Here is a 23600-nt window from a genome sequence, read left to right on the forward strand (position 1 = left end):
GCTGGATAAGCAGCAATCAAGCGAATCGGCTACCATAGTGTGTTCTTTACTTTTCGTTAATTAATTTTATTAGATATTTGAAATGTGTTGTTTTCCAGTTCAGAATTTTTACCATAAGTAAAATAACTATTACTAAGCTTAATTAAGTGCTAAGAAATGGTAATTTACTCTGTATAGAATAAACATATGTTTTTTGTATTTTTTTTTTTTGAATAAATTTTTTTGTATTTAGTTGAGATTATTGAGACACGTTACAATGCATCTTTTATAAATTTTGATCTTTTATAAATTATTTACATCTTTATATGCTTTAAACAGTAATGTGGAATACTTTTGTAAAATTAAAAAATTTAAACTTTTTTGCAAAGTTAAATACAAAAAGAATAAGAAAAGGAGTAAAAAAATTATATTAAAAACACTTAAAATAAAAATTCACTTTCTACTTAAAAACTTCTCACAAACAGGTACTTTCAAACATCTTTCGTTTGTTATAACAAAAGGTTTTCTCTTACTGATGTCAACCTCAATTAAATTATTTCTTGTAGTAAGTCCATAAATTAGTGTAGTGTTTGGATCGTAACCAATTATCTCCATTACTTGAATTGGAAGAACTAAATAAATAAAAAATTTAACTTTCTTTAGTCAAAGCGATACTTTAGTATATTATTTTCCGTTTTGTAAGTTATTTTAATTAAACGTTTGCCATTTTTTAGTACATTATTTCCAAAAAAACTTACAGTTAATAATTCCAGTTGATATTTCACGCTGATAACAAGGGCTAGATTGTCTAAAACAAATTTTAAATTGATATAAACTTTTATAAATCTAATACATAATTTCATTTGATAAAAGAGCCCAACTGTCGATTATTTTTACATTTTTTTTAAACAAATATATTCATTATATTTTAGCTTTTGTCTTTTTAATATCTTGTCTATATAATTTCAATAAAAAGTAAAAATTTAAATATTTAATAAAAAATTTGTTAAACAACGATTCTTTTATCCTTTTTCAAAACCTTTCTTTTTTAAAAAAAAAACAATAAATATTTGATTATGTTAAAATGTTAAAATCGTGTTGCTTTATGTGTAAGTTACAAAAAATAATCTACCTCTTTTGAATGGTCTGACATACAAATTGATGAGTTTCATAGAGTAATGATGTATTAATATTTGGTTGTTCGTAATTCCATGTTGGATGTAACTTATTTACTAATAAAAATAACAATAAGTGCTTGTTAAAAAATCCTTTGCGCAACTCTAAAGCATTTTGTTTATAATAATTTGTTTATAATAAATGTTTAAAGCTTTATATTATTATTTACGTCTTACTAACAGGGTTGCCACCGTTATTTAAGAACAAAATTCCCTGATTTTCCCTGATTTTTTCGCTAAAATTTTGCTTTTTTCTCCCTGATTTTCCCTGATTTTTCGCTAAAATTTTGCTTTTTTCTCTCTGAATTTTTCTGATTCTTACCCTTAAGTTTTGCTTATTTCCCCCTGATATTTCCAGCATTCAAACACCTAAACTTAACATTAAAACTTCTCCATTAACCCCAGAGCGTTTTTAACAGATATTATAATCCCCCAATGAGTAATGAACCAATCAATTTGTTTCAAAATTAAAATAAATAATCAAATACTTCAATCAACACATAAAATTATTCTTTAAAAAAAATGTAAAAACTACAGCAGAATCTCGTTAACTTGAACTATGAAGGGATATATATATATATATATATATATATATATATATATATATATATATATATATATATATATATACACATTTGTCCAACATAGGAAAATGCTCCAATTGTTTTAGAGAAATAACTAAGAGAATGTCCGAATTAGGCTGAGCTCACCAAGTTTTTGAAAATGTTTGACTTATCAAGATTTTGTGACCTATCTTATGGCCCTCCCACCAAGGGCTTAATCAAGGTATATTTAAAACGGATATGTTCAATGGGCATTGAAAATCTGTCAGACTTAGGTTACAAGATAACGAGATTCAAAAAAAAATAACAATTAAGATTGGAAATGTTTTTAATAACGAGCAATGTATTAAAAATTCAAGAGTAAATAAACACAAGTTATAATATTTAATTAAAAAAGACTAACAAAAACTAAATGAGTAAACTAAAAAAGTAATATTGTTAAATACTGAAATGTTTGAAATAAAGATTAAACAATTTTATGTTAGAAAAATATAATTATTTGTTATTGACATCTTTTTTTTTCTTATGCAATATTACTAAAGCCTCTTCAAGCATCTTTATTTCTTTTTCGTGTTCCTCACTTTTTCGCTTACGATCATTACCTTTTGTAAGAAGTAGTTTCATTTGAGACATATCCTGCTGTTTGCCAGCTTCCTTGGTAAATGTAATAAATTCCTCATTGTATGTTTTACATACTTCGTTCAATACTTTTTGCTTTTCCTGAAGTCCCAATATTTCCTGATCTAAAAGCATTATCACGCTATTTTCTTTTTCTTTTGCTTGAAACTTTTTCTTTTCCTCCAAATAGTTTTTATATTGTAACGAGGCACTACGAACAGCCTTTATCATTTCATTGTTTATTTCTATTTCGTGAGCACTTAATTTGTTTGATACCATAAAATCCTTGATAGTGCGACGAGATATAAGTGACTTTTCTTTCATGTTTTCGCTGAGCATATTACTGTTAATACTGAAACCTCTCTCAATTGATGCTTGCCCATGACATAACGTAAAAACAAATATCAAAACTTTTGATAAAACTTTGTAATCTACACCAACTTTAATGGTTTCAAAATAAAACTTGTCTAAACGATTTCCAGTGTGAAAATTTTTAAATGCGGGTAAAAGAGTAGCTAAACTTTCCTCTAACAACTTTGAAAATTGTATGAAAGCCTGATCACATTCATTTGAAGTAATATGTGAGCAAGAAAGAATTAGATGTAGTACAGATTTTATCTGATGAAGAAGATCAGCTTTTTGATTAAAAAGAATTGACACTGGACTGATGCAACCAGTTGCTTCCAGAAAAGAAAATCGATTCAAACTTCTTTCGAATATTTTTTCCAGGATTCCAATGATAATGAGACGGCAATCTTTCATGAATCTGTTGATGACATCCTGAGATAACGCATCCTTTCTCCTCAATTCGATAATGTCATGCTCTGCAGCAAATCCAACTGTCATTAATTTTAATGGCAGAAAGTTTTCCTTTTTAGTGAAATCAAATTTTTGAAGTTGTCTGCCATTGACGATGCTGCTAAGGATATCTTGTTTTATAATCAAACCCATTAAACTTTTAACAGTTGAGAACAAATCTTCAAAAAGAAAGGGAATCATTGGGGCATCGGTTTGATATCTCAGTAAGATTTTTTGCAACAAACTTGCAATGTAACAAAAAAACTTCAATTTAGTCACAGTTAACTCATCTTTTGTTCCCCCTAAAACTGTGTCATAGCTCTTGCATTTTGGTTGCTTACTTTTAGGAAGAGTCTCCCAATACTTGATTATTTTTTTAACATTCTCCCAAATTAAACAAAGTCTGCCTGCAACTTTTTGGTCTTCAACCCAGCGTGTTGAGCAAAATGCATAAGGAAAACTCTCACATTCAGTAACAGTTACATAATCAGCTCTTCTAGCTGGAGAATCATGAAAAAGTTTGTATGATGCTTGCATTAACTTTCCTATATTCCATTCAACAGATTGAAAACCTGATTTGAAAGCCCCATGTATTACATGAAGGTTACAAGTCCCAACGTTAAGAAGTTTAGGTAGCTCTTGTTGATCACGCTGCTTTTCAAGAAGATTAAGAAGGGACAAGTTCACATTTGGACCATCCATACTTAGTTGAGTCAGATTTATGCTATTAATCGTTGACAAAGACGTAGTAATACTTTCAAGTAAATTTTTTGCTGTGGAGTGACCTAAAAATTTAGAGTCAAAGTATCTGGATTCAACATGATTTAGATCGCTATTCCAAAACCGAATATTTAGATCTAATTGACAATTTTGGAAAGAATCGTTCAGGCTTTCATCAAATGAAACAGTATAATAAGGAGATTTCTTTATATTTTCAGTTAGAAGTCTGTGAAAATAAGGCCCAAGACCAAAATTAATTATATAACCAAGTTTTGTTCTACCCATTTCATAAGATTTAGCAGTATTGCTGTCAGGGAACATTTTCTGATAAAGTAGGCCATTTTCATTGCACGAATTCAATGAGAAATTATTTTGTACTGCATTTAAAACAGAATAGATTTCTGCACAACTTTTATCACATTGATCTACTATGAGAATTGCTTGCTTTTTAGATGCAGACTGTGCAGGGATGAAGAAGCAAGATACTGGTTTTGATTTCTGTGCATGTTTTTTGCCATCCATGTGACTTATCACAGCTCTTCTGCCCATATTTGACAAATTAAATTCAACTTGGCATATTTTGCACTTGGCTGACTTTTTATCTCTGCCTATTACCAGCCATTTTTCAAACAAAGGATCAGTTAACCATTCTTCTTTGAAATACGTTGCCATTTAAAATTTTAAAAATTTGTACTATTCTGAAAAAAGAACAAATGTAAACACAATGTGATTAATTTTCTTTAAAAATATTAAACATTAACCCTGGTACGCTGGAAAAGGAAAATTTTTATTAGAAAACATTTCAAAACATTAAAGAAAAATTAAAAAGTTCCCTGATTTTCCCTGATTTTTTCCTAAATCAACTATTTCCCCCTGATTTTCCCTGATTGTATCTAAATTTCCCTGAATTTCCCTGATTTCCCTGATTTGGTGGCAACCCTGTACTAATGTGAAATTGAGAAAACTACAAACTATATAACTTTTCTTATTTACGTCTTACGAATGTGAAATTGATTAAAACTACAAACTATATAACTTTTTTAGTTACATCTTACTAATGTAAAATTGATTAAAACTATAAAGCTTATATTAAACCATTGATAACACACTGTAATGGTTTTCTTCTGCTATTATTAAAAGTATTTTAGAATAGGTAAATTTAAATAAAGAATACTCTTTATATAAAAATTATAAACAAAACAGGCCACTATCAATTATAAACACTATACGACTTGTTTACATGAAACTCTGTCAAACCTAGAAAAGACTTTAATAATTATAAAGATCAAAAATTAATTAATATTAAACAGAAATTAACTATAACTCAATTTAATAAACGCCCCGCAGTTTATTTATTTGTTTACAGAACTCTAACTACTACACCATGGGTGCTTTACAAGGGTGTAGAATGTTGTTTACAAGTTACTTTTTAAAACAAGCAATATACTTCTTGTTTTAAGAAATAAATTTTTTAACTATACAAATGCTGTTGTTGTTAATAGAATAGCTGTAAAAAAACTGTATCACAACTAAAATGTTCAGGATCAAATCTAACCTATGCCCTGAAAGTACTATGGTCAACCTGTTTATTCAAGCACTAGTCGTTATTAAAAATGTTCGTGTTTCAAAGTTAAAGTTTAAAAGAGGGTTGCAAATAATATTAAAAACACAAAAATATTTATTCTTATAAAAAACTTAACAACATAAAAAAAAAAAGAAACTATATTGTATGTTTAAATTGTTTTTTAACATACAATATAGTTTCAGTAACAATTTTTTACCTGGTGGTGGTATTGGTCTATTGAGTAATATCATTATTGTTTGATTTTTGTATTTCATGCCAGAATCTTCACAAAAATAGTTCCAGCTATAATCAGCAAAGATCGAAACGTTGCTTTTTTTGTTGAGTACACTTTCATAAGAAAAAATAACTGAAAAGGTTGCATAGAGGTTTCTAGTGAGTCTTCCAACCTAAAAAATTATTTTGCATAATGTTAAAGGGATGAATTAGATTAATTTTTTTTGTGATCAAATATTTATTGTGCAGGTGCCTATATAACTTATTCTTGCTATATACATAAATATCTGCTACACAAATCTTTTCTTACATGTTGTACTTTTAATGATTTGAAAATCATAGGAATTATTAGTAACTAAAATCAGCTAAATATACCGATTAAGCAAATACGAATTACATTGTTTACTATGAGGTTTGAACTAGAGATGCCACAAATAAAGATTTTACTGAATAGTCTTCGCCAAATTGCCAAATATTTGGTAACACATACAACTATTGACGGTTTCAAAGATTCAAGTTGACAGTTTTCAACCTGCATTAGTAAAGTGAATACCGCAGTCACGCTACAGGTACATTACGCGTGTTTGTTTTATTTGCGTATTTGGGCATGTTACTTGTTGATTATTTAATACATTGTTTCTTATAGGTTGTATTTCTTACGATCCGTTACGTAAAATATATATACAATAAGTTTATATATATATATTTATATATATATATATATATATATATATATATATATATATATATATATATATATATATATATATATATATATATATATATATATATATATATATATATATATATTCCAGCAACTTCCAACTCTAATAGTAGTTGCTTGCAGCCTTGTTGGAAGCAAAGATGTTAAAAAAGAAAAAATATATTATACATGTAACTTTAAAAATTTAGAGCTTTTTTGTAGGTTCAATGGGAATACTTGTGGTTGTAATGTACTGGAAGAGCACTCGTCTCATAAATGAGAAGTTCCAAGTTCAATTCCTACCACGCCCCTTGTAGTAATGCACTCAACTTGTTTCTCAGCACTTGTTCATGCGGAGAAACAAGTTGAGTAGTATATAATTGGAATATATACTTGACGAACAAGCGGCCTTGTTAGTCAAAGTTCGTGCCTATATAACTTGGTGCCTATATAACTTGACGAACAAGCGGTCTTGTTAGTCAAAGTTCGTGTTTTGGATTTCTAGAGTTGAAGGAGGATTCTAACCACAACTAAAAAAGCCTCCTTGACTGTAGTAAATAAAAAAAACATAAAAAATCAAACACTAAACTAGGTCCAAATTGATGAGGTGTAAGAAGAACTGATAGGACCTCATAAATAATCAATTAATTCTCACAAAAGATCAGCGCATATATAAATCTTATTTTCAGAATTTATTCATTCCGTAATCTATCAACTCAATGATTGGGAGGTTGCGTGATTTTTGAATTCTAATTTTTCAACTCGTTCGAATTTAATACTTAATTTGTAATACAATATATATTTGGAATTTAGTTTAAAGAATAGAATATTAAATCCAAAATAATAGAATATTAAATTTCATTCTGAATGACTTTATTAGTCTCTTTGTGGGCACTTCCAAATGACGTTATTATGCCACTTTGGGGACACTTCAATTTAAATCAACAATATCAATGTCACATGTCTTAACAATAGTTAAATTGAATCATTGTAAAAATAAACAAACCGTAATTATAATACTTGTGTGATACTCAGAGTAATGTAAATCTCGTCTAATATTCGCTAAAGAGTATTCGCTACGACTCATACATAGAAGGTCGAATGAACTTGTCTTTGTTTGATATAACATGAGGTTGAAACAAAGGTAATGCATCTTAATATTTAGGATTTTGTATTTGAAGAAGTATTATATTGTTACATATTAAGTTATTAACCATTTTTTTTCTATTTGATGTAGGCAATTACAAAGAACAAAGCAAGAAGACACGCATTTTAACTTAATCCCATCAGCTTAGAGAATTTTGATGATCAAGATCATCAAATGGATTGAAGAACAAAATGCCATATTCGAAAGTGAAGAACTTTGGTGATTCAATCTTGAAAGTGGAGCAACAGAAGAATTTGCTGATGAAACTGAGCCATTTGGATTTAGATCTAATGAAAAGAACTCATGGTCAAGATGTGTTTCATAAAGAAGATGATGAAGAAGATGAAGATGACTATAATAATGTTGATGAATTAATTTTGTATTTTGTCTTATTGATTGTTAAAAACTTTAACAATGTTATGAACTATAATGTTTATAGCTTTGTATGATGATTCGTAAATTCAAAGCAATAATATTCAATATTGTGTAAAACAGAGTGTTTCACAGGAAGATGTGCACAGGAAGAATTGCACGCAATTACAGGACCACGTAAGAAACATTTTGTTTTGAAGATTTGAACATGGTGATTGACATGTTTCAAAATTAAAATTGTGTTAAAAAAACTTGAATTTATCTAAAAAAAACTTTGAAAAAAAAAAAACTCTAAACGAAAGAAAAAATACTTAACTAAAGCAAAAACGCAATATATATATATATATATATATATATATATATATATATATATATATATATAACCCAACTAAAACAAAACTTAACAAGCTAAAATGCTTAGTTTTTTTAAATCATGTTTAAAATTACATTCGCAAAAATGTTTTATCTTTAATAATGTTTACAATATTAATAAACATTAATAAACAAAGAACAATTTACTTATAATGATTGTTTAAAATATACTCAAACTTTATTTAAATTATAGTGTTTTTTTTTTACTTTAAATTAAAAAATACCAGTTTCTATGTAATTGTAGACAAGTATATAATTATGCATTAAATAACTATTTCACTCTTTGTTTTAACTTTTGTACTTTGTTTTTTTGGTTTTTATTTAAATTTGTTTCAAAAGATTAACATTTATCATAAAAAATACATAATTATATAAATAAAACAAACAAACAGTTTATTAACACTTTTTATAAAAATTCATTAAAAGAGTTTTGTTACTTCATTAAAAAGTGTTTCGATAATATAAAAGCATTAAAGATCAAACTTATTTAATTGTAACAGCTTTTTAAAACATTTGTCTTTTTTTTTCAACGAAATTTTGTTTATCTTTTCAAATGTATTAACTTTAATTATTCTTATATTAAAATCCGTTAAAAAGAATTTAGTTGTCGTCGAATGTCATCGTTTTATATAAACAAAATTATTTTTTTAATAAAGTTTTTTTATAAAAAATGAATACTTAAAATTTTTTACAGTACAAATTTAAAAAATTACATAAATTGACTTAAATAAGGATAGGCGCAGTAAAGTGTAAATATATTGATTAAGGGTTTTGGCAGGCATTCTTTTAATTAAAAAAAGTTTTTAGATTTTGAAAGTATTTAAATGAAAATTAAATTAAACTACACAAGACTTATATGTAAAATGTTAAAAATAATTAATATAAATATATGCGTACAAATAAGAAAAAAAATAGTTTTACATGCAAATAAATAAAGCTTAACCTAACTAAATATAGCATTAAGGAATGACTGATATCTTTACTATTGACTTTTACTATCGACTTTACTATTACTTGATGACTGATATCTTTAGTATTTTAATTACTTGGTGACAAAATTAGAAAATATATTTTTTTCTTTACATCTTTAATAATGTTAGATATTAAAAACATTTAATATATTAAATAGTTTAAATATCATATTTACATCAATGATAAAAGATTTGCCATTTTCTTGAACATTGGAATCATTCATACTTGAGCCAAACCATACGAACTTCTTGAAAATCAGTAGTGATTCAGTTTGCAGATAGATATTTACATTTTGAAGATAACTAAAACATTCTGGATTTGTTGTTATATTTACAAGCAGATTAATTGCTCCTCTGGTAAAGAAAACAATAAAATTTCAGTGCAATTAAAAAAAAAAATTAAATATAATTTCTGTTTACTTAAAAACTTATTTCCAAAAAAAAAAATTTATTATTATTATTGATGCTGCTACTACTACTACTACTACTACTACTACTACTACTACTACTACTACTACTACTACTACTACTACTGCTACTACCATTACTACTACTACCATTACTACTACTACTATTACTACTACCATTACTACTACTACTACTACTACTACTACTACTACTACTACTACTACTACTACTACTACTACTACTACTACTACTAGTACTACTACTACTATTACTACTAGTACTACTACGTTGAACGTACTATTTTAGATGGTAGACTATTTCACAAATTTGTGATTCCCATACTAAATAGGTTTTTTGTTACAACTGTTTTACAAAAAATCTTTTTTAATTTATAGACAAGACCACTGGTGTTGATGGGGCAATACGGAATGGTATTTTATGAGGACACAATAGGGTTGCAACAACATTTATAAAAATTTTTAAATTTTTACTATGTCATTATGTAAGTAACGAAAGCTTTTCAAATTTAGTCTTGATAATCATTTTTTATAAATTCAATGAGGTCAAGAACAGTTACAAGGCTTACTAGGCTTGCATAGAATATTTCTGATTAATTGTTGATCTAGATGTTCATGCCTAGATAGTAGACGGAGCTGCAATAATCAGGGTGTGGGCGAAAGAGAAATTAAACAAAGTAAAAAATGTCAAGCTATTGAGTTTTACAAATTTTTTTTTTGATCAATCCAAAAATTTTATTCGTGGTGTATTTACATGACAAAAAAAAGTCAAAGTACAATCGATGAAGGCTCCTAGGTCGTTTTTTTTTAACTCTGGATTTAGGTTAATTATTCTTATTAACTATTAATTAACTATTCCTTGTATGACTATAATTGGTGGCTTGTGATCTATATTGTTATCATTTATTAAATAACTTATTTATTTTTTGCTTTTGATTTTTTTTTAGATCTTAAGACAATACATGGGTTTCTAGTGCTATGTAAGTATTACTAATATTATTAGTAACAATCGGCTCACATAACATCACCATTATATCAAAGTTAAAGCATATTTTATTTTTTAAGTAAAAAAATTAAATATCATTTTTCAAAACATTATAACATAAACATTATATATATTATTTTAACAATTACATAGTTTTTACAAGTTTTAACAATATATAATTTTATTACAAAGAAATTTGAAATATCTTTAAAATAATTGAAATAATATTAAAATATTGACAAATAGTACTACAATATTGAAGTAAAATAGTACTACAATTTATATTTTAGGAAGACAAGATAAATCTAAAAATAATAAACTTTTAGTTATGTAGTCGAAGGGAAATCACAGAAAACTGCATCAAGTATTGTCATTGAGAACCTTTTTTTATTAATTTCATGATATACTCATAACCGTTTTAATCATGACTTATTTTATTATAAATATAATCCCAGCAAACATTCTATAGCGGAATTTCAGTGGACCTATATAGACATTTTGAGCTGACTGCTGTAGTTTTGCTCATCGGTTACTTAGTGGACCATTATTGGCAGCCGCCAAAAATGATTGGCTGATGACTAGCCACTATTAACATGTCAGAAAATTATCAGCTTGCCATTTAAAGCAGCTACCACTAAAGGTCCAGTAAGTAACCCATGAGCAAAACTCCAATAAACCGCTAAAAAACGCCTATATAGGTCCACTGCAAATCCACTAAAACAATGTTTTCTGGAATTAGTCATGGTATGCAGCATGAAGCATAACAATAACATAACATATATTTATGTATAATTTTAAATTAAAAATTTAAACATGAAATTTTAATAAATTTATCATTTTTAATTTTAATATTTAGTAACAAAAAACTCAGCAAACAATCTCTTTAATCTTTTGTGTGCTACTTCGAAAATTTTTAAGAAGCTTCAAATTTGAAAGAGGTCTTAATAAGTCACTAACAAAAGAATTTAATCAAAAAAATTAAACCAATTGTAACAGTTGATTTATATGAAAGATAGGAGGGTATGACTCTTCCTTTATAAAGCGTTCCACAAATAGGACACTTTTCACAAAAGTTGCTTCCATTTTAAGACACAGTACATTTAAAAAATGATCTTGTTGAAGCATCACAAAAGAATAACTTGACAGTTTCATTTATGTTTTTTATTGTTTAAACCTAGGTAATCAGTTACCTACTTGTTTTTGAAATTTGTTTTTGAGTAAAAACAACTAATACAAAATGGCTTTATTATAAAATGAAAAACTTGAATCACCTCATATTTTGTTTTACAGAGGAAAAATCCTAGAAAAATTTTTGGTTTTGCTCAAGTAGATTGAATTTGTAGTTGTTTTTTTGTTGTAATTTGTCATTTGTCTTAGCAAAATACAACGAGGTCACAAATTTTTATGAATGTTAAATTTACACTTTTCGATATAATACTTAGTTATTATTTTTCAACATCTAATTATTAAAAATAAAAATATAAGGTTATTTTTTAAAGTTGGCTCAAAGAATATTTAATGGCGCAATTTAGGAAACATTGTCAGAACTTCTGAGATAAATCATTTTTTAGTTATAAAAAATATTTTTTGAACTTTTGCCTATTTTATTGTGGTTTTGAGTCATTCACAATTATCCTATACAGAGTAAAGAGCGTGATTTTAGACCATTCTTTTTTTATCATTGATCATTTCTATTTATACTTGCTCAAAACAATCAATTTTATAATTACATTTTATTCATATTCTAGCTTTAGTTAAAAAAAAAATGCACCATTGAAATCAAAATTTATAACAAGGTTTTTGAAAGAAAGAAAAAAAAAACAATCTTTTGCAACATTCTTTAAAAATTGAGAGCTGAAACAAAATTATTTCAACAAATTTTAAAAATTATTCACTTTTATGTTTTGATTTAATATATTCTTATTTTTTCCTTTTTTTTATTTTAATATTATAATTATGCACTTTTTAAAACTTTTATTAAAAGTTCTTTAAAAAAAGACTTTTTTTAAACTAAAATACAATTAAAAAAAAATGTAATTTAATTATTTGTTTTTTATTTAATCTATCCAGTTTAGAAGAGTTATTCGTTTGATATCTAGTTTATATATAATTTTCATTAAAATTATTTTATTTGTTCATTAAAAAAATTTATTTTATTTATTTTATGTGGTTTAATACAATTATTTGATTTATAATTAGTTTATATACAATTTTCATTAAATTTATTTGTTTTATATTTAATTTATATTTGTTTTTAATTAAAACAGTTTAGTGGTATTATTTTTTTTATATTTAGTTTGCTGTTAATTTAATTTAATTAATTAAAATTATATCAAATTATAAAAAGAAAAAAAAATCATTTTAGTTACTCTTATTTACTTTTCGAACATCTCAAAACTTTTGTTTCTATAAATTTAAAATTTAAGATTAGCAAAAAAACGTTTATTAGATATAGATTCAATACATATTCCAGCATATTCAATTTATTATTTTTATTAATTAATTAAAAATCACCACAAAATCGATTAAATTCAATTTAAATTTGAACAGAAAAACAAAAATAAACAAATAAAAATTGCTTATATATTATGTAAAGAAAGTTATGCAAAAAAAGCAAATAACATTTGTAAGAATGTTTTTTATCCATAACTTTTACTTTACTTATTATTTTAAAATTTATTTTTTAGAGCGTAAACTAAACCAAGTTTAAACTAAACCAAGTTTTTGTTGATATAAATGTTTGGGTCAAATACGTGTTTGTATTTAGAAATATTATGCTATATTTTTGTTTTAAATTTCGAAAACTTACATTGCAATGTATATGTATTTAAATATGCATTTAGGAATCTTGAATTGTTGTTTTTTTAGTTTTTGTATTTAATTTATTAAATTAAATAAGTGTTTGTATTTAATGTTTTAAATTAAAGTATTTGTATTAGATTAAATCTATTGAATCCTAAACTTTAATTTAAATGTCTTTTTTTCATTTTTGCCTTGGTTTTTAAAAAAATTGAATAGAATATTTCATGTAATACTATAATACCTTCATGAATTTTTATAAGTAACAACTTTTTTAATTTATTCAGCTCCTCCAAAATTGGAAAGTTCTTTAATTCAAAATGATGCTTTTCCGAAAAAAATAAAATAAAATAAAGTCAATGAAATTTTTTTTTAGGTTTTTCAAAAGATAAATAAAGGTAATATTTTTTCTTGTCGTAATAATTATCTTACAACTTATTTTAACTATATAGATTTTCTATATTTTTTTTAAATCTATTTTTGTTTTATTCCACAATACTCAAATTAGATACCAAGTCAGTTCTGCAAGTTTAAAATTTTTCCTTTTGAAAAGCGAAGTTTGTAAACTTTTTTATTTTTATAAAAAGCAGCTTATAATTACATATTTCACTCATCACTTTAAAGTCATTCATTTATTGAATTAAAGAATGATGAAATATAAAAAACGTTTAAAGTTAAAAATAGTTTTTTCTGGAGAATTGTTTTGCTGATAGATAAAGAAAAAACGGTTTCGATTGGCAATCGCAGCAGCACAATGTGAGGAAAACTATGGAGGAGAGTGAGGCTTGACCTGGAATCGTCGAGAGGGAACCTTTGCTACTGCGATTCTATAGCAGAGTTTCTTAAATGTGATCAATCTTAAATGGGATCAAACACTTCTCAATATAAATGTTGCAGAAAATATGGTATACCTTTATTATGCTTGAATGTTTAATTTTCTTTATAAATTTAAATTACTATCAAAATTAACATAACAAATATTGATCCATATTTATATACATGTTGCATACTTCACACATTCACATAATTTCACAAAATTTATCAAAACTAATAAATTGCTCATATCTATATCACTTATGCTAGTGTTAAAATATATATTAAAGGTCATTTATTAAATGTCAGGTCAGGTTATCCTGCTACTGGTAACCTGTCAAGTCAGGTTTCTTGCAACTGGTAACATATAACCCAGTAACGTCAGATTATTTTGCAACTGGTAATATATAACTCAGTACAACCTGCTTCATGTCCTGTTGACTAGCCTAGCATCCCTTCTTCATCTATTAGGTTGGCACAGATGTATTTTTAATACATTGTTTCCAGTTTAGGATATTAAACACTAGATCTTCTTGACTCAATGCATGGGTTTTGCTTGTTTTTATGACTAGGCAACTCATTCTACTATCTCCTAATGAGGGTACAGCTCTAAAACTCAGTTTTATGGTTCTGAGGCCGGCTAGTAGTCGGGTTTTCCGAACTCTTTTGTAGCTCTCAGTGAGGCTGATTCCATTAACAGCTGAAAAAATCAGAGTACTAACAGTCCCATGTTGCGCATGGACTGTGTCCCTGTTTTTACTTTTGGTGCGCATTGTCAAGGCCACATTTGGAGCCCTTTGTTATGGCTTAGGGTTTATTAATATTAATGAGGCAAATGCTTGGACTATTAAATAGTGTAATGAGTACAATCTATGTTTTGAGTCAATTTCTTTAAAAAATTTAAAATGAGTAAAGTACCAAAAACTATAAAACACAAAAAACCATCATCATCACCAAGTTCTTTAAACCTATCATTCTCTAATATTCGTAGTCTTCGAAGTAACTTTTCCTCTGTTAAGGCTTATCTCTTGCAAAGTTCACCAGACCTATTTGCTCTTTGTGAGACTAATTTGAGTTCAGCTGTCCTATCTTGTGATCTTAGTGTTGATGGTTGTCTTCCTTTAATTTGTAAAGACTCCAATAGTCACATGCTTGGCCTGGGTATTTACATTGGTAAGAATGCACCCATTAGTCAGAAACTAGGTTTGAACCCATCGACTATTCTTTTATGCGCTTTTGTTTAGCACCACTTCACTCTATCACTTTTCTCTTTGTTCTCTATCGCTCTTCTTTATCTCAAGACTGCACTTTTCGATGTTTTTTTTTATCAAATTGACCAGCCCTCTCTCTTAATCCGTCAGCCTATATTGTTGTTGTCGGTGACTTTAATACTCATCACACTGAATGGCTTGGCGCTAGTGTCAGTGATTCTGCAGACATTTAAGCCCACAACTTTTGCCTTTCTCAATCTCTAACTCAAATAGTCAACTTTACAACTTGCTTTCCAGACAACCCAAATCATTCACCTTCTCTACTTGATTTATGTCTTATTTCTGATCCTAGTCAGTGCTCAGCTTCTCCACATTCACTTAGGTGCTTCTGATCACAGTTTGATCCCTCTAAAAAAATGGTTCAGACTTTGTTACATCACCCAAAGACAAAGCTGAATTGTTTGCTAAGAACTTTTCATCAATATCATCTCTTGATTCCACTCGTTGCGTTCTACCTGATATAGACTTCAAACAGGTTGATTAATTGCTTGACATTCGTATCACTCCAGTTTCTGTATCTAAAGTGATTTCCTGCTTAGACTCTTCTACAGCTTGTGGCCCAGATAACATACCTGTTGTAGTCTTGCAGAAGTATTTTCTAGAGCTGTCATCTATACTTTCAAAACAATTTCCATGTGCTTATCAGAGTCTTGTTTTCCGGCATACTGGAAAGTGGGATCTGTTATCCCTAATTTCAAAAATTCTGGAAAGCAATCTGACTTGTCTAACTACCATTCCACTAGTCCTCTTCCTGTCATAAGCAATAGGGTGTCCCAAAAAAAAATTACCTCTCAAGCTTTTCCCATTCCCTAAGGTCTAAATGGGCTAAAAATACCACACACAAATTTTTTGTTCCAGTAAAAATGATATCTGTAAAATTTCATTTTTCAAAAAAAATGCAATTTTTTCGAAAAAAAATCATGTATTCTCTTGAAAATATATATTTCCAGTTAAAAAAAAGTAAATATTTTTGAGTTGTTTCTTTGTCAGGTCCTTCTTCAGGTCCTTTCTGTTGTCCCTGGTGACCAGCATGAGGTTCTGTTTTATGTTGTCTGACCTGTAGCCTCCAACAAAGTCTTGGATTAGTTGAATATTACTTTCAGTGCAATGATTGACACATTTAATCGACTTCAAAAACCTTTTAAATATATTAAATGTCTGACTATCATCTCCGCTGATCCACTTCTCCACCTCTCCAACAGGGATCTCAGATACTTTGAAGAAAATCCAGCTCTGGGAACCTACCAGCTCAGTAAGCTCTGTTGACCTGCTAATAACCGGTAGCTTCTGTTTCCCCATATGAAACTGGTCAGGGACATCACACTTGACCAACTTCTCCAACATTTTCTTCTTCACCTTGTCGTCAACATCATCCTCAGCAAGGGACAGAATAACTAACTGTTCTGTTAAATACCAAGCATGCTGCCGAATGCTGGAAAGAAGGGCCTGTCCAAGTTTTGGGTAGTGGTCCCTTATGTCAAACGATGACTTAAAGGCAGCCAAGTCATTTTAAGTCGACTTGTACACCATATAGGATTTTAAGAACCAGGGCCCATAACATACAGAAACAAAGAATGCCACTGCTTTTACCATCTTCTTCTCTTCCTCATTCATCACCTGGGCTACCTTCTCAGTCATCCTCAGGGTCAGCAGGTATAGAGCATCTGCCATGAGCCTTTAGAATAAATTATTATTATTAAATATGTAAGAAAAACTTGAAAATATACTTTTCCCTAAACACAAAAATTATGGATAATATAATTTAACTGTACCTGGCTTCATGGCAGGCTCCAGGTTGATAAAAATGAAATCCTGGCACATCTCCTCCCAAACAGAAAACAACTAGTTCACAAAGTTGCTTGTAGTCCCCCCTGTTAAATGTCTCTATGGTCAGTGTCCTCTTGCCAAACTTGAGGGCCTCCCTTGCAATGTTGTACAAGAATGACTCGACCTGGAGCTCGTCCAGTCAAACCTAATGATATCCTCTATCTTGCCTGCCTCCTCCATGATGCATGGCCAGGTTTCCTGCAGTCTTACATAGAGTGCTCTCCTTGACCCCTTTTTTTTCTCACCAGTTAGAGCCTCCATAAAATGAGAGATGTGTAACACCATTATGTGTCACCTGCAGAGTAAAGGAATGTTGAGGATGTTTGTGAGGATGGTAATGGCCCTAACAAATACTCCAGTGTTGGAAGCAGAGGTGTCACAGCATATGACAAAGATCTGATCCACAACATCGTAATATTCTAGGAGATTTAAGATCACATCTGCCTGGTCAATTCCCTTGGAGCTTTCTGCTTAAACTTCTCCAAGGAGAATGTCATTTATGTCGTCAATATCAGGAGATGTAACACTGATTGCAATCCTTTCAACAGTAATAGTAATGTTCAGGTTCTCCTCCATCACTATAATCTGTTTGCCGTCAAAGTGCAGGACAAGCCACTTTCCCTTTAAAGTTTCAATTATATCTTGTCTTATCTGGTCTCCTAGTAATTAAAATAACTTTATCACCTATATATTTTAATCTTTATTTATCCTAGTTTTACTTGATCCTCATTATTTTCAATATTCTACTATTTATTCTTACCTAGACCTTCAATCTTCTTGAATCTCTTTCGATGAACGAAGCTTCTGGAGATAGGCACATCCTCAAGATTCACACCTGCTTTATTGCTGCAGTGATTGCAGTTTGAGGTCGAATCCCGACCTTGTATCGAGCAGATACTTCAGAAGTACAATCCACCAGATCCTCAGAACTGATACTTATTATCTACATAATAAACAGCTATGATATTACTAATCTAATTGAATTCAGTTTGATTAAGTTTACTCAAAATTAGTACAACCAACTTTATATTTTATTACAATCTTTTATTTACCTTGTCTTTTACTATAGAATCAGAGTTTAGGAGTAATTCATCAACAGAATATTCATCTGGGGAAACTACAGCTTCTGACTTGGATGCAGAAGAACCAGCATTAGATTCAAAGGAGGCCTCAAGTTCACTTAGAACTAGTTCTTTATCCTTTTTTTCAATTCCATAATCTTCGTATTCTTCATTCTCCACCACCAATCCTGTCTGTTTTTAACAGATTTTTCAAACTCTTTGTCTACCTCTGTAGTAATATAAACTTTTCTATCTTCTTTTTGATCTAAAAAAAACTGAATGTCCTCTGTCTTGGCCTTCTGGGAACGAAGTTGATCTGATTGGATCTTCTCCTCAAATTTCCCCACAGATATGTTGAGGTGTTTGCTGCTCTCCTTAATGAACTCTTCCTGTATCTTAGTGAATCTACCAATGCTCAAATCCCAGTTTAGATCTCACAGATGGATTAGTTTGCAATACTTAGTGTGGAGCTTCAGAATCTTATCTCTGATTATACATAAAAGAAGTTAATTAATTACATAAATATTGGTTATTTTTTATTTATTTATATTAGTATTTAACTATTTATTTGTTTTTTGATTTACTTATTTATTTACATAATTAAAAATTACTTTATTTTTTACCTGACAGCAGCTCCAGAAATGATGAGTTCTCCAAAACCAGCCTTGTTCCAAGATCCACCCTTGCAGATAAGATCTTTGCCTGGAGAACTTTGAGGCTACAACAGGTTTTGTAGATTTAAACTTTAAAGCTTTGGGAGATTTGATAAACTGTATATATCTGAGCACATTTCCAATGCTGGGGAGCTGGTTCGTGGGCAGCTGGTTGATAGGATACTTGAGAAAAAACATTAGCCTTCTGGGATTAGTCTGTATCTTCCTTTTTTCTCCTATATTCTTATCTTTCTTACGATGACGGTCCATTTAGAAATTACTATTAAATATTAAATTATATATTAAATATTAAATCATTCTTTAAATAATTATATTATTTGAATCTTTTTTTAATTTTTATCTATGTGTAAAATGCATTATGTAGCATGACAACAAAAGTAAACATGTATGTAGTACATTTCTCAAAAATGTGTGATATGATCAAATACCGCGTAATTAAATTTACCTTTTTAATTGACCACAGACAACTTATATTGGCATTATATCACACTAATAATAATATTATTAAACTAGGGGATCATCACTAAGTTTATTAAAAACAAAATATAACATCAGAAAAACTACAAATTTATCAAACATTGACATAATTGACATTTATTTTCAAAATTGTTTTTTCTAAATTTTACAGATCACTTTTTGATGACGGTTTTTTTTTCCGTTTATTTTTAGTCTCAGGGGACATCAGAGAATGGGAAAATCTTGAGAGGTATCCTGAAAAAAAAAGTGTGTTTCTGGAACACCCTAATAAGCAAGGCTTTTGAATTTTTATTTAACAAAAACTTAATCTCTTATCATAACTTACTCTCTGACCATCAAAATGGATTTCGATCTACTTGTTCTACAGCTGATTTGCTAACAGTAATAACCAATAGGTTTTATCATGCATTAGATAGAGGTGGAGAAATTAAGGCTCTTGACATTTGTAAAGCTTTTGATATAGTTAAGCATGCTGGTCTTCTCCATAAGTTTTCTTCTTATGGTGTATCTGGTAACATCTTTAAGATTATTGAGTTCTGCCTTTCCAATTTTAGTATAAAACATGTCCTCGATGGACAGCACTCTTCTTCAAATCTTGTAACTTCAGGGGTTCCTCAATGTTCAATCCTTGGCCCTATACTCTTTTTAATTAACATTAACAATCTTCTAGATACTCTCACATCTGAGGTGGCATTGTTCGCTAACGATACTACCATTTATTCTTGTCATGATAAAAAGCTAATACTCTCTGATTGCTTGGAGGGGGCATTTGAGCTTGAAATGGATCTCACTTCTGCTACAGCATGGGGCTCACAGTGGCTGGTGAACTTTCAGATAAAACCCAATTTTTTTAACCAATCATTATCGCAATAACTTGGATCTTCCTATATTTATGAACTGTAATGTACTTGATGAGTCATCTACCCTTTATCTTCTAGGATTAATTCTACTTTTGATTAAAATGAAACATCTGGTATAGTATGTAAACTTATCCTCTTTCTTATAATAATTTACAATATTTCTAGGGGTTATATATACCCTCGTTATTCAAGTAATTACTTGAAATACTTACTATAAAGCTTATCTAAGATGTTAACTTTTAAAAATTCTACTTTTGATCTTCCTTGGAAACCGTATATCAAATCCATTGCAAAACTAGCATCTGCTAAGGTTGCAACTTTTTATCGTGCTCGACACTTTCTTTCTCTGGATTATATTCTTTACCTCTATAAATCTCAATTACATCTTTGTATGGAATACTGTTACCGTATCTGGGGCAGATCTTTTAATGATGCCCTTTCTCTTTTAGACAAGGTGCAAAAACGCATTGTAAACATAGTTGGACCTGCTCTTGCAGCCAACCTCCAACCATTATCACATCGTCGTAATGTTGCTTCTCTTTCTCTTTTCTACAAATACTATAATGAACACTGACCTAAAGAGCTAGTGTCTCTTGTGCCATATACTTAATTCCATTCTCATGTTACTCCTCATTCAATTAAGTCTAATCCTTTTTCTGTGACTGTTCCTAAGTGCTCCAAAAACATTTATTCCTCTAACTTTTTTCTTCAAACATCAGTTCATTGGAATTCGCTTCCATCATCTTGCTTTCCTGATTCATATAATTTGCAATCTTTTAAGTTTTCTGTCAATCGTTATCTTGCTCTATAAAATTTATCTTTTCTCTTCCAGTAACTTCCAACTCTAATAGTGGTTGCTTGCAGCCTTGTTGGAAGCAAAGATGTAAAAAAAAATATATATATATGGTGTATATATATAAGGTGTGCGAAACTTGAAGTTTCGAGCTCGAGTTTGAGTTTATTCAATAATCGAACTCGAATTGAATGTGTTTAGTTAATCAAATATAATTTGAATTTCGAACCTAAATTTAGATATTTAAAAAGTTGCTGTAAAATTGTATTAAAATGCTTCAAAAAGTTGCTGTAAAATTATATTAAAACACTTCAAAATGGAGGACGAGAGAGCAAGGAGCGTTATTTGGAATTATTTTGATAGGCATAAAATTAACGATACTATATTTAGTTTTTGTAAAATTGGAAAATGCAGTCAAAAAATATCTTGTCGAAAAAATATTTACTCACCTGAGAAGTTATCATAAGAAGGAATCAGCAGAGTGTGATAAAAAGAAGTAAAAAGAATGAAAAAGGAAGAAAATAATTCCTGAAAACAACTGTCAGTTAGTGTCACATCTGTGGGCTAAGAAAACAGCATGGACGTCTGATCACGAAAAAGCTAAAGAAATAACACAAGCTATTGGGCGTATGTTGGCTTCCGATTACCTGCCATACGATTTCGTAGAAGGACAAGGTTTTCAGGCACTTATGAAATTGGTTGTTCCTCAGTATCATATTCCAAGCAGGACCACCTTTCTCACAGAATTGTGCCAACTATGCATACAAATATAAAACAAGAAATGATTGATCGCATTACTACTGAGTTTGTTGTCATGCCATTTTATTGCTTTTCCACAGACATATGGTCTTCTCATGCACTGGATTCCTATATATCATTTTGTTTTATATATATTCAATATAGTATTATAATCTCTTGAGAAGTCAATTGAAGATTGTTCGCTACCAAGAGCAGTACCAATATACGTTCTTCAAGACATTGGTAGTAATATGAGAGCAGCCATAAACATGTGCCAAAACTTTATGGACTTACCTTGCTTTGCTCATATGCTTAAATTATTAATTAATGATGCAGTACCTGAAATTGAAGGCATGATTAGTATGATAGCGAAATGTAAAAAAATCACCTCGCACTATCATCACAGTATTCAATCATCTCAATTGCTGTACGCACAACAATGGCAATTAAAAAGAGATGAGCGTGAGCTCATAATGAGTGTATCAACGCTTTGGAATTCTGACTATTACATGATTCAATGTATTATGGAAAAGAAAGCGCCTTTATCAGCCGAAATCGCATTAACTGGAAAGGTGGAGAATCTCACTACAAACAAATGGAGACTCGCCAAGGGTTATGTAAAAATTTTAACTCCTTTCAAACAGGCTAGCAGAGAGTTGTGTGGTGAAAGTTACCCAACATTATCTATGAAAATACCAGCTCTGCATGGATTACACCAGAAATTGCAAAGTTTCATCAGTGATATTGCAAATAGAGGCTCTGGAATTTCACTGGCGCAGAGACTTGTGGCATCTTTAGGAAGGCTTTCTTCTTATGACAAGGTAACATAAATAATTGTTTATATACTGAGACTCAGTATATAAGTGTTTATTTCAGTGTTTTATCAACATTTTTTGACATTCACTGTCATTATCAATCTTGCACTAATTTTTAATTACCTATTTCCACATGAAGCTTTCTTTGACTTCAATTGCATTATGGACCATGGTCATACTTATCTAATATATTAATATCTAAATACCTATATTCCTTGAACTATTTGACAGTTTCTGTAATATTTTATTAGGTTCGGCCAGATGCAGTTTGCACACTGGTAGTTCCCAGGTACAAGTTTACTGCAAGCAACTTAAGAAGTTGGTGGCCAACTTATCAAAGCTTCGTGAATTACTCAATAAACTTCCAACAGTACCAGTTCAGGACCAAAACCAGTCCATTCTCAGCACTCAGTGATGGAGTCTACACTATAAACACAATCAACAGGCTTGTGGGAATCCCTCGATAACATGATGACAGCAACTGCAACCAAAAACAATGTTGCTGATGCTGATGTGTTAAATATGAGTGCGCTTGATGATAATGTAAAGAAAAACTTGAAAGATATGACAATTGGACACAATGGTTGTCCACTGACATGGTGGAGGCAAAATAAAAGTCGATTTTCTTGTCTTGCTAAGCTTGCTCAATCACTTCTGGCAATCCCAGCAACCGGTGTCAATTCAGAGCGTCTGAACTCAACATCTGGGAACATTGTTTCCATTAAACACTGCAGCCTTCTATCAGAGCATGTAGAAGAACTTACCTTTCTTCATAAAAATTTGTAGACTTTAAGCATCAGGATAAGAATGGTTTGTTGATGATGACATTTTAAAATGAATTGAATG

The 23600-nt window shown here is 29.4% G+C and overlaps 1 protein-coding gene across 3 annotated transcripts in view; it reads right to left on the bottom strand.

Annotated features, from left to right (window-relative positions):
- Positions 1-189: 189 nt before the first annotated feature.
- LOC105847729 (uncharacterized) overlaps positions 190-23600 on the bottom strand; it is a 137054-nt gene continuing 113643 nt past the window's right edge. For all 3 annotated transcript variants that reach the window (XM_065818895.1, XM_065818894.1, XM_065818896.1), the window contains exons 5-9: positions 9393-9570; positions 5635-5824; positions 1112-1211; positions 738-787; positions 190-611 (exon numbers count right to left, since the gene is read on the bottom strand). In XM_065818895.1, coding sequence (XP_065674967.1) covers positions 433-611; positions 738-787; positions 1112-1211; positions 5635-5824; positions 9393-9570 — 697 coding nt within the window. In that variant the 3' untranslated portion in view covers positions 190-432. The remainder of the gene's footprint in view (positions 612-737; positions 788-1111; positions 1212-5634; positions 5825-9392; positions 9571-23600) is intronic.

The sequence above is a fragment of the Hydra vulgaris genome, chromosome 15, assembly GCF_038396675.1.
Source record: "Hydra vulgaris chromosome 15, alternate assembly HydraT2T_AEP".
Taxonomy (NCBI): domain Eukaryota; kingdom Metazoa; phylum Cnidaria; class Hydrozoa; order Anthoathecata; family Hydridae; genus Hydra; species Hydra vulgaris.